General features: G+C 28.9%; 1 protein-coding gene and 1 pseudogene across 1 annotated transcript; one reads left to right on the top strand and one right to left on the bottom strand.

The window, feature by feature from the left end:
• The window catches only part of LOC120580697 (cytochrome P450 71D10-like), a 63,038-nt pseudogene that overhangs the window by 14,727 nt on the left and 35,353 nt on the right, over positions 1 to 12,958 (bottom strand).
• LOC11433678 (sugar transport protein 7) lies at positions 675 to 4,065 on the top strand. The gene is made up of 4 exons (XM_003617675.3): positions 675 to 1,009; positions 1,787 to 2,106; positions 2,479 to 3,105; positions 3,275 to 4,065. Exons 1-4 carry the CDS (start codon positions 865 to 867, stop codon positions 3,695 to 3,697), a joined length of 1,515 nt encoding a protein of 504 aa, XP_003617723.1. The 5' UTR covers positions 675 to 864; the 3' UTR covers positions 3,698 to 4,065.

The raw sequence follows: 12,958 nt of genomic DNA, 5'->3' as shown, positions 1-12,958 counted from the left end.
TTATTGCAATTGTGTCCCAGATTAAATCAAAATTAAACATAGATTCTCATTTGTGCACTAAGATTGAAATTCCCCTTATTATTTTGTATGATGACTGATTTGTAATAAGGTAAAATTTAGTTTTAAAATGATCCACCAGCATGACACCAGCTGACATGACATCGACAGTTATACTATTAGTTAAACAAAATATATTTTTTTTTTTAAAAAGTCAATTTTCTAACTGCACCATAGAAACCTCGTATAATGTGGTAGGCAATTTCTGCATAAAGTGTTACCACACTTTCTCCCTCTCAAAGTTGTTGATGCCATGTCATATGTTCACAAAGATATGCTGATGCAATAGCTTTTTCAAAAGTAGTTAGTAGGTGTGCTAAGTATAGACATAGTTAGTGCTTAAGGGACGATGATGCTTCTTTTAGTGTAGTCTTCTACAAGAAAAAGTCTTCCATCCATTCATGTACTCTAACCAAACACAGATTGTTTTTTCTTTCTTTGAAGGAGAATCAAGTAAAAAATGGTAGGTGGAAATTTGACGATGACAAATGATATGACCAAAAAATATTCCTAGTCAATTCTTATAAATTAAATTATATTTACGCCACGAGAGAAGATAAATCCAAACAATAAATATTAAATATAAAGTTTTTTTTTTAAAGAAAGAATGTTAAATACAAAGATGTGTAATCATAATTTCACAAGTTAAACATTTTACAAAATCAAATCTACATCTTTCACATTTTGACTTGATATAAATTATTATCATGAGAAGTATATAGGAATGATATTTTCATTCTTGAAGATAGAAAAAACAAAGCATTCTTCTTTTGAATGAATCTCTTTGAGGAAGGGTGAATCAAGAATATGGCTGGTGGGACTTTTACAACAAGTAATGTGGACAACGAAAGGGCAGAGCTTTATAAAGGGAGGGTCACTCCCTATGTTATCATTGCATGCATTGTTGCTGCTACAGGAGGATCACTTTTTGGCTATGATGTTGGAATTTCAGGTTCCTGTTTAATTCATTGTTTGAATCATAAGTTTTTGTAGTTTTTTGTTTTCAGTGTTTTTCAGGCTATTTCATTTCATTAGATTTTTCTTATTAATCTTTCATAAGTTAAATATCCCACAAGAGATATGAAATTGCATATATATTGATCTTTATGAAATTGCATATATATTGATCTTTATGTGTTTTTTTAATGAAATATTAAACTCAATTTGTTGATAAGCCTCCTTCCGGATTCAAGAAATTATCATTCTTAATTATATTCTCAAACATGAAAATTTAAAACTATTATGGCTTTGTCGTCTTCTAAAAATCTAAAAATCCTAGCTGCAATGGTAAACAACAGATTTCTACCTGGTATTAATTTTTTTTGTGTAAACCGGCTATGTTCTGCTTGTAACTACAAATACTAATCTCTCGAGCCGTGTACAAATAATTAAGAAAATATAACATCACATAAATGTGTACTCTATCAGGAGGAAAATACATGCATCCCCAAATTATTTAATTAAGTTGTACAAGAAGCTTCAAAACTCATTTCGTCATATACTAAGGAAAGGGGAACTATGTTTCCTTACTGATTTAGTAATGAAAATATTAAAGATATAATTTGGTTATCTTAGAATATCTTTCTTGATTTGTTTCCTTATTTCAATAACTTTTAGTCTTAATGTTAGTTGGTTAAGATGTTGATGAACCTTACATCCATTTCATTATTTGTTAGAATATTTTGTGTTCATGTTTTTCTTCTTCTAATGAATGTTATATGGTTAACAGGTGGGGTGACTTCCATGGATGACTTCCTTAAAGAATTCTTCCCTGCAGTATACATTCAAAAACAGCATGCACATGAAAACAATTACTGCAAGTACGACAACCAGGGCCTTGCGGCATTTACCTCTTCTTTATACATTGCTGGTTTAGTCGCATCCCTGTTTGCATCTACCATTACAAGGACATATGGACGTCGGGCAAGTATCATCATTGGTGGTATTAGCTTTCTAATTGGATCAGCTGTGAATGCTTCAGCTATTAACCTCTCAATGTTGATCTTTGGCCGTATTATGCTCGGCATTGGCATTGGATTTGGAAATCAGGTAATAACATATTACTTTAATTTAGCTATGATCTCAATCCTTAAAAGTGTTAAGCTATTGTGTCAAGTATCATATTTTCTACCTGTGATGAATTGATGGTCAATACTTAGCAGATAAAACATTTTTTCCTTTATTGGTTTAGAACACAAGTAAATTTTTTCTATGAAAGAAGGAAACTTTGTTTCCAATTTAAAACCTATCTTTAGATTAGTCAAACAAGTATCAAATAGTTTGAAGGGTGCTAATTGTTAATAATAATAACGTAAATGTTAATATTAGTTCATAAAAAATATGGGAAATAATGTATGTTTGAGTTATACCTTGAAAGTTGACAAATATTTTGCGATGTTCCCCCTCATGCTTTTTTTGAAGGCAATTCCGCTTTATTTGTCAGAGATGGCACCGACCCACCTGCGAGGAGGATTGAACATGATGTTTCAAGTGGCAACAACTTTTGGGATTTTCATAGCCAATATGGTGAATTTTGGAACACAAAGGATTAAACCGTGGGGATGGAGATTATCCCTAGGCTTGGCTGCAATACCGGCTCTTTTGATGACGATAGGAGGAATATTTCTTCCTGATACTCCAAACAGCTTAATACAGCGAGGATCACAAGAAAAAGGAAGAAAGCTCCTAGAGAAAATTAGAGGAACTAGCGATGTTGATGCAGAGCTTGAAGATATGGTTGAAGCAAGCGAATTGGCGAACTCAATAAAGCACCCATTTCGTAACATACTTAAAAGAAAGTATAGGCCAGAGTTGGTGATGGCAATTGTCATGCCAACTTCACAAATCTTAACTGGCATAAATGCCATTCTCTTCTATGCTCCAGTACTGTTTCAAAGCATGGGCTTTGGGGGAGACGCTTCACTCTACTCCTCGGCTTTGACGGGTGGCGTTCTTGCTTGCTCAACATTTATTTCCATTGCAACAGTTGATAAGCTAGGAAGGAGAATTCTTCTTATCAGTGGGGGAATACAAATGATCATATGTCAGGTATGAAAAAGTCCGCCTCAAACAAATTATAATCATGTTTTAAAGATCCACGCCGTTATTTAGTTGTAACAAAAAATTATGTTCATACATGAAGTAGTCTAATGCAGTAATGCTTGAAACTGAACAAAAATTTAGGGCAACTTATTTTGTTTCATTTTTGCATGAGCAGGTTATAGTTGCAATAATTCTTGGAGTCAAGTTTGGGGATAACCAGGAACTATCCAAAGGCTATTCAATATTGGTTGTAGTTGTGGTTTGCCTATTTGTTGTAGCGTTCGGATGGTCATGGGGTCCTCTTGGTTGGACAATTCCAAGTGAGATATTTCCATTAGAAATCCGTTCAGCAGGGCAAAGTATCACAGTATTTGTAAACCTTTTTTTCACTTTCATAATTGCTCAAGTATTTCTTGCTCTTCTCTGCTCATTCAAGTTTGGGATCTTTCTCTTTTTTGCTGGCTGGATTACCCTAATGACCATATTTGTTATTCTGTTCTTGCCTGAAACCAAAGGTATTCCCATTGAAGAGATGACATTTATGTGGAGGAAGCATTGGTTCTGGAAATTGATATTGCCTGAAAACACATCACAATAATGCAAAGAAATTAACATGTATGTATGTGTGTTTGTATGTGTTAAAAATGAGAATATTGAGTGAGATAAATTGTAATTGTTATAGTTAAAGAATATACCATTTTTCTTTAGAATATATGTGGGAGCTTCTATGATGAAGTCGGGTAAATGACTTCTTCGGTGAAGTCGTTTGAATGGACCAATCAGATTTCAAGCCATGACACGTCAGATGTTAGGACAAATTATAATATGGATCACTTGCTTCATATGTTCCACCGTGGACAAGTTTATTTCAAGATCTTAACGGTTAGGTTTACTTGGTGTCTATGTTATTGTGGTACACCCTTTACACATGATTTTTCTTATAATTCCAAATCTCTTTCCTCTTTATCACTCATGCATCTCTCATATTTCTTTATCTTTCTTTATTTATACATATTATCTCCCTTCCATATTTTTATCAAATCACCATGTCACTCTTCAACATCTTCATCATACATTCATCATCTTCATCTTCTTCGTATGAAAAAAAAATCCAAAAAGAAAGAAATTACATAATTAAAAAAAAAAACAAAATTACTTCAATGGTTATTTATCTTATTTAATTGTAATAGATTGATCTTTTATCTTTATTTTTGTTCTCATATTGGTCCTTTATCTTTATAATCTTGCACAAGTTGGTCCTTTTTTTCATTTTCTATTAAAATCTGATAATGTGGCAAACCACATAGTATAATTTTGCTATTTTTTTATATTGAAAATCATAAAACTCTAAAATCACATGATTATTCATCTTCTTCGTCTGATCTTCATGATCTCCTTTTTTAAACAAAAAAATAAATTCACCAAAATCCACCTCAAAATTACATGAATTTATGTGTATTGTTTATTTACATCTTCTTCTAAACTCTAAAATTAAAATCCCAAAAAAAATTTAACGCCCTTTTGATACGTTTTCCATCTTTCTATTCTACGGGATTAAAATCCCAATTCACAAATTTCTAAAAAAACGGCAGCCTGCATATAACTTCATTTTCATAGTACATTATTTCAATAAATAACCTAGATCTCGATTTTAATTGGTGACCAATTGTAATTTGTATACCGTCGAAGCTTGAGGAATATATTCTCAATGATTAAATAATCAATTTCTCACCTGAAAGTGTAAATTTCATCAATTATCTCCCTGAAATTAACAAAACTTCAATTACCCCCTGAAATTTCACAACGTTGGTCAATTTACCCCATCCGTCAAATTTTTCTGTTAGTGAACATGACGTTTTGCAAATACCCCCTGAAGTTTTGCACTTATGTGCAAAATGCCCCCTAAACTTAAAAAATTATATTATTTTTTTCTTCAAAACAAACAATTAATAGTTAAATATTAAAACTAACTATTAATTTTGGAATTTGGAAAAACTACATGCATATATACATCAAAATAGGCTCCAAAATGGGGAAAAATATGTATTTTTTAAAGTGACAATAATGGGATGATTTGTGGATTAATATTGGAGGTTGTGTAGTTTAAATGGTTTGAGCAAATTGTTGAAAGAGTTGGAGGAGTTGAAAGACTAAGATGGTGAAGGAGAAAATATAAATTTAAATCTGATTATTAATTTGTTTATAAACCTCTAAAAATAATAATTTGTCTATTAGAAATAACCATTATTGTCACTTTAAAAATACACATTTTTCTCTATTTTGATGTATATATGTATGTAGTTTTTCCAAACTCCAAAATTAATAGTTAGTTTTAATATTTAATTATTAATTGTTTGTTTTTAAGAAATAAATAATATAAATTTTTAAGTTTGGGGGGCATTTTGCACATAAGTGCAAAACTTCAGGGGGTATTTGCAAAATGTCATGTTCGCTAACAGAAAAATTTGACGGAGGGGCAAATTGACTAACGTTGTGAAATTTCATGGGGTAATTGAAATTTTGTTAATTTCAGAGAGGTAATTGATGAAACTTACAATTTCAGGAAAAAAAATTGACTATTTACTCATTCTTCAAAATATCCTATAATTTTTGCTGAAGCGAACAAAAGAAAGAAAGCTAATTATGATGGACGATTCTAGATGTAAGTGATGTTTTTGAATGTGAAACTGAGATATTGTTTTTCTAAATTGAAAGATCATGAAGATGATGAGTTTAACATGAGTCCAGATCGATCACGTTAATTAAAAAAAAAGGATGCTGAAGATCTTGATTTTGAAATTAATATTTAATCGTGGGTTTAAGTTTTTTTTTGGTTTTTTTTATTATTTCTTGTCTATTATTTCCGCCAATCATTTTATTTTTTCCCTTAGAACACTATAGTCATTTTCTTTTTTTATTATTTTCTTTTTTCTGTCAAAGCTATGTATATACTACTATAATCTACTCCCTCCGTCCCTCAATAGATGACTTAGTTGACTTCGACACACGTACCAATGCATATGTTTTATCTTTGATATCTTCAATTCTCTACAAAAAAAAAATTATGAAAATTTAATATTTTAAAAATATTCATCGAGACGAATCCAACAACATCTTACATGATATTATTTATCTTTGTGAATTAGTAGAAAAATATGGTCAAAGTACGTTAAGTCAATAATATATATTGTCAAATACGTCATTTATTTAGGGACGGATGGAGTATATAATTACTCTCTACTCACCATCCATTTATGCTGCCGCTGATCATCTGTTGCAGGTATATTAATTTTATATTATAATTTTTAATTAGAGCTAGAAATCATATAGCCAAAAAAAATCAACAACAAAAATTGCAGGTAAATTAATACTACTCCCTCCGTCCCTTAATACTTGATCCATTTGGAATTTTTTAATTTTGACCTAACTGACTTTGACCGTATTTTTCAACTAATATACAAAGATAAATAGCATCATATAAGATGTCGTTAGATTCGTCTCGATGAGTATTTTTAAAATATCAAATTTTCATAATTTTTCCTAATATATTATTCAAGATATTTAAGCTCAAAGTTATGCATTGACATGCGTAATAAAGTCAACTGGGTCAAGTATTAAGGGACGGAGGGAGTAGTAACTAAAGAATATTCCACCATAATACTCCCTCCGTCCCGCAATAAATGACCTGTTTGAAAATGTGCAATTTTGACCTAATTTACTTCGACCATATTTTTCTACTAATATACAAAGATAAATAATATCATATAAGATGTCGTTAGATTCGTCTCGATGAATATTTTCAAAATATCAAATTTTTATAATTTTTTTAATATATTATTCAAGATATTTAAACTCAAAATTACGCATTGGTATACGTAATTGGGTCAACTGTGTCACTTATTAAAGGAAGGAGGGAGTAGTATTACTTATGCAGTTAGCTCAATCCCTTTCAAATTCCTTTCTTGGTAACGCAAAGTCTTCTTTTTCATCTAGTCATTAGTGCTCTTTCTTATCAATTCAATTAAGTCATAAGTGCTCTTTAAATTCCTTTCTTGGTAAATCAAAGTCTTCTTTTTCATCTAGATATTAAGTCATAAGTGCTCTTTAATTCGTTTCAAAATTTGTTTTTAGTAAAAAAAAACCAAAATATCTTTGCATAAGCTTCCTTTTTCGTTTTTGTTATTTATTTATTTTTAAAATAGACCTTGATGCTTTATTGTTGCCTAATAGAATAGTTAACTTGGATGAAATTCAATAAATAAATAATAATGGAAAAAATAATTAAATACTTCATTGATATTTAAAGTGACAATTATTGTGAGATGAATGGAGTATCATTTTCCCCTAACTGTCCTTCTTAATTCCCACTAAATCACAAATTTGATGGACTAAACCATCATGTTACACAAATGACCGCCTTAACGTTAATTATCAACACTTTGTAAAAAAATAATAATTCATGATCATCACTTATTATTTTCGTTTCTCAATACCGTATCGCATATGCCAATGTATATTTTCTTTTTCCCACGAAACATTTTGTTTTCCAAGGCAGCTACTATATGTGACGCCATTTTCATAACTAAATTCATTTGAGATTATTAAAAGAAGTTTTACAAATGGCTCCATAATTTCAATGGTTCACGTGGTAAATTTTTTATAATAGCCGACAAATCCATTGTCATATACACATGCATATAATCTTAATTTTAACTAAGCGTCAGTCGCTTTTGTTAATAAAGAATGATTTTTAAAGAAACAAAGAATGATAAATTGGTAAAATAATAATGCGGTGAAAGGTAAAATTGAATGAAAAAATGTTAAACCGAAACATAATTATTTTTTATATAAAGGCAAAATAAGGTTTTTTTAGAGAACTTAATATTTTATCGTTATGAATTGTTTCTCATATTGTTGTGATTATTTCCTTTTTAATGGAAAAATATTTCTTCTTAAAAAAATAAAATAATTTCTTATGCAAATATAAGCACATTAAATTTGCAACAAGTGCAATGCAAATATTAAACGGTGTTTTACGTATAAAATTTAAAAATATTGAATAGAAGCATTGTATTAATGTTGATATTTTTAAAAAGTGAGTGGCTATTTGACAAAACAAATTACTAATGATCACATTTTAAAAAGTAATTATGAGTTTTTAAAATTTTATCATATCGATATTTGAAATCTGCAACGGGTGCGGTGCAAATGTTTTCCATATAAAATAAAAAATATTTAATAAGAACACTTATTAGTGTTGATATTTTAAAATAGTTATGAGTTTTCAAAATTCTATCATATCGACTTTCTAATATCGGTACATAAAAATTTTGTTCTTTCAAAAAATAAATATATTTCTTCTGCAGATATTTTTAAAATAGTGATCAAACTATTAAAGTTTTATAAACGATGCAATAGCTAGCGTGAATGAAATAGAAACAATAATTGAAATTAGAAACGTGAGTGAGTAATATCAATGGCGGCGCAAATGCAAAGAATAAAGAGACAATTGAAACTTTGAATTAAACTAAAAGTAGTTTGCAGAACCTCAACTATCAATTTATTGAAGTTGTTGTTCCTATTTTTTTTTTGAAAGGAAGTTGTTCCTAATTTAATTTTTTTTTTAGTAGATAGACGAAATGGTAAAGCCGTTATAAACTCACACACACAAGTGGAGGTATCGGGGTTCGAACCCCGGTTATGGTATCCGGCCTAACAATTTCGGCATTTTTGCCAGTTGAGCTATGACTTCTGGATCCTAATTTAATTATTTAGAAGTTGAGTTTTGACTTTTGTGTTTAGAAGAAGATTTGTGGTGAACATAACAAAAAATCATGATATTTGGACATATATTTGTGTAGAAATTTTTTTGATTCAAGGAAATGATGAAGATCCGAAAGAAGAATATGAAGATTGAAAGGAAGAAGATAAAGATGATGTACATGTTCATCTTATTTCTGGATGTTTTTTTTATTTTTAATAAAAATATACTTTAAAAAATAAAATTATGTATTTTTTTTAAAAACAAATGAGAAAAAGGACTTAGCAAAAGAAGTATGTGCTTTTTTCTTGACTCCGATCATAATAACACTTAAAATCAAAATGGACACGATGCAAATAATTAACTATGTTTTGCATATAAAATAATAATATTTACAATGGGTGTTGTGTAAATTAATTTTCAAAATTTTATCATATCAACTATTGTCTAAAAAAAACATATCGACTTATTGGAATAAGAACGCTATCAAATATAATCAATCGGACCATTGAATATGACCTTATTGGAATAAGAACAAGGTAGGAACTGAAATTTTTGAAATCAGAATCTTCAATGTAAGTTGATCTGACGAACTATTCCATTATAAACATAGTCACATTGGAAGGACGACATTGTTCTGACAATCAAAACGGACACAATCGACCAACTCTATCAAATATAATAAATCGGACCATTGAATATGTCCTTAATGGAATAAGAACGAATCATGAACTGAATTTTCAAAAATCAGAATCTTCGATGTAAGTCAATCTGATGAACTATCACATTAGAAACCTAGTTAGTCAACATATAAACAGTTGTAGTAAAGTTTTTTTTGACTACGTGCATATAAACATATAAATTCTGCAATATGTAGTGTAAATATTTAACGGTGTTTTGCATACAAATAAAAAATATATATAATTCAACAAAAAAATATTTTTTTGAATACTTGCATATTATGTTAATATTATATTTAATAATGATGTTTTGAAGGAAAAAAAAAATGTAGATATAACATACTTACATATATAATATATTTCGATTCTAAACATAAAAAGATAGATAACACAATAGTTACAATTTCAATGTTGCGCAACGTTGTACATGGTTCGATTCATGTTGTCTTTAGTTTTTTCAAATTTGAAATTTCTCTACGAAGATCTTAAAGTCAAAGCTTGAGCAATTACCAAAATTAATTTTTTCACACTTTTTATTCCTTTTTTTTTTTTTTTTTAACTTCATCTTCAACCTTTATATGGGTCAGTTCGACCCGGTTGAAGACCCACATAACCCAAAACATGAAACCATGAACTAGAAGTTAACCAAGGTTAATTGAGAAGCAATTTAATGAATTTGATGCTCCAAAAAAGTAGAATCACCGACAACAATCAGTGACTGTTGCATCTACAAAATACCCTTTGCTATTCACACACTCAAACAACACCCATACACCCCATTGGTCCTTTCAGCCACAGTTATCACCGCCATCTCCAAAACATGGAATATCACAAAGTTACTCAACATTTCTCCAACGAACCGAGACAACTCTACCCACCTTCGTTCACTACATAGATTCTATATTATCTAATTTCAATCGTTCTTGTTCCGAAACCCTAATTATGATGATTGGTCATTTAATCTAACTGTATCTAGTTTTATAATTGAGTTTATCTGAAGATTCTGTTATGATAATTGAAAATTATGGGTTTCTCTTCAAACCATTGTTAGCATCTAAATTACTTGAACTATTTGTGGTAAATTGAGTTTTAGGGATTTTGAGATTATAAGAAGATCAAAGTAGAGATGTTTAATTTAGATGTGTATTTAAGTGTACTTTTTTTTAATCAAGGAGGAAGATGATGAAGATATTCATATGACTTATGAATTTCTTTATCTTTTTAATTAAAAATATTTTAACAAATAAGGTTATTAATAAAACTATTATTTCAGCATCCTTTCAACAAAAAAAAAAACTATTATTTCAGCATTTTTATAATAAAAAAAATGAAAAAAGGACTAATGTGTTACAAAAACATAGTCTATATCAAGAGATAATAGGAAAAATAATTCATTATAGTTTTGATAATCAAATATGAAAATTTATAATTTGACACAAACTAATCATAATTTGAGATATATAACAAGATTGTTTTGATGGTTGAAACTAATGATTTAAGATATATATCAAAATTGCTATGAAAAAAATATGCAATGACCAAAAACAAATTTAAACGTTATTAAATAATAGTAATGAATTTAAACTTTATTAAAATAATGAATTTTCAATTTAAACAAAATTTTAATACAAAGGATTTATGACAGAATTTATAGTGTAATTTTGCCATAAATAAATAAATAAATTGGAATAAATATGTTGTTGAAATAGAAGTAAGAAAAAGTCAAACAAGAGAAAGGGAATAAATATAGTGTGAAAGGCAACACGATAACATTAGTGATGTGCTTAATCTGATGGTTCAAAAAAGTTAGTCTACGGTGGAACATATTGAGCAGGTACACGGTACATACCATTCCACAATTTGCACACATGACATGTGGCGCATTATTATTGGATGTAGGATAACTTCATCGAAAAAGTCAATTGAACAACTTCACCATAGAATTTCCCTATGTTTTAATCTTATTTTGCAGAAGAAACAAAATGACAAACCCACTAAACATACATTAAATTGGTAACATTTTTTTTTGTAAGGAGATAAAAAAAAAGTCCAAAAGTTCTCTTGTAATTATGATCAAAGGAGTACTACCTTCGTCCTTAAATATATGACTGTTTTGAAGTTTCTTTTCAAATTGCAAAGTACATTAATTATTTTTTTATGAATATACTCCTATTTATGTTACATATTTTTTTTCTACAATATGTAGTAAATATTCCATGTAAACATTAACAAATTCTATTTTCTAAAGAGTACATTTGTGAAACAATAACTTCTGTCAACAAAATAAATATGATTGAAATTTTGAAAACTCGCAACTATTTTCAAGATATCACATTTTTTTATATCAACAATAATGTAGTTTTTCTATTAATATTTTTTAATTTATATGCACAACACAGTTAAATATTTGTACCATGTCCGTTACAGATTTTATGGGCTTATATCTGTGGAAGAAAGTTTTTATGTACCAATATAAAAAGGTCGATATGATAAAATTTTGAAAACTTGTGACTATTTTTAAATATCTACATTAGTGTAATATTTTTTATTAATTTGTGGTATTTTTAACCTAAAAACATTAGTGAGATTAATCAAGGACATATTAGAAAATTATGATGAGATTAATTCCTCCAAATTAGTGAGATTAAAATATTAATCCAAGACATAATAGAAAAAAATGGTGGATATTAGGTTTATTATATTAGTAGTAGATTTGGGGTTTTATATATATGTTTTAAAAATACAAAAATTATTCATGTGAGCATAGTTCAGTTGACAGGGACATGCATTGTTATATGCAAGGGTCGGGGTTGGAACCGCAGACACTCCAATTATTCACTTTGAAAAAGGTGAATTTTAGCCAATAGGCTGCTTAATAAAAAAATAATACAAAAATTGTCATCTTTTTTAATTTTAACACAAATTAGATTCTCTGACAGATTTTTTTTTTTCATGGTGGATTTTTTTTTAACAAGCAAAAATGATATATATTAACACTGACAAACAATCTCTTCAGCACAATGTGTACGAGACTACGAAGAATTTACAAAGTCAACACCTGAATACATATATGCTGATGCCCAAACAAACAAGCGGACTCGACCACCACATATGATTCCTAAAAACAAAATGGACTTTCTTAGCTTGAAGCCACCATAAAGAATACGACTTTCTTTCAAAAAAAAAAAATATCGATTTTTTGGCTTAGATTCTCATTGTAGTTTTTTTTAGGTCTTGTTATCTTGTTCCCTAAGGGCACAAGTTAAGGAATCCAAAATTAGTTTTATATAAAACAAATTTAAATTATTTTTAAAAAAATTGTTATCAATGTTTAATGCATAATTGCTAAAAAAAATGTTTAATGCATAAATTCATTTAGTCATTATAATCAATAATAATTTAGTTTTAATTGACGATT

Source organism: Medicago truncatula, chromosome 5, assembly GCF_003473485.1.
Source record: "Medicago truncatula cultivar Jemalong A17 chromosome 5, MtrunA17r5.0-ANR, whole genome shotgun sequence".
Lineage (NCBI taxonomy): Eukaryota > Viridiplantae > Streptophyta > Magnoliopsida > Fabales > Fabaceae > Medicago > Medicago truncatula.
The sequence above is the reverse complement of the archived record's forward strand: the minus strand, read 5'-3'. Positions and strand labels throughout refer to the sequence as shown.

Excerpts from the sequence above, each read along its gene's own strand:
- LOC11433678 (XM_003617675.3), top strand. The coding sequence starts at position 865 with ATGGCTGGTGGGACTTTTACAACAAGTAATGTGGACAACGAAAGGGCA. Across the intron at positions 1,010-1,786 it reads CTATGATGTTGGAATTTCAG|GTGGGGTGACTTCCATGGAT; the intron begins GTTCCTGTTTAA and ends TATGGTTAACAG. Across the intron at positions 3,106-3,274 it reads TACAAATGATCATATGTCAG|GTTATAGTTGCAATAATTCT; the intron begins GTATGAAAAAGT and ends TTGCATGAGCAG.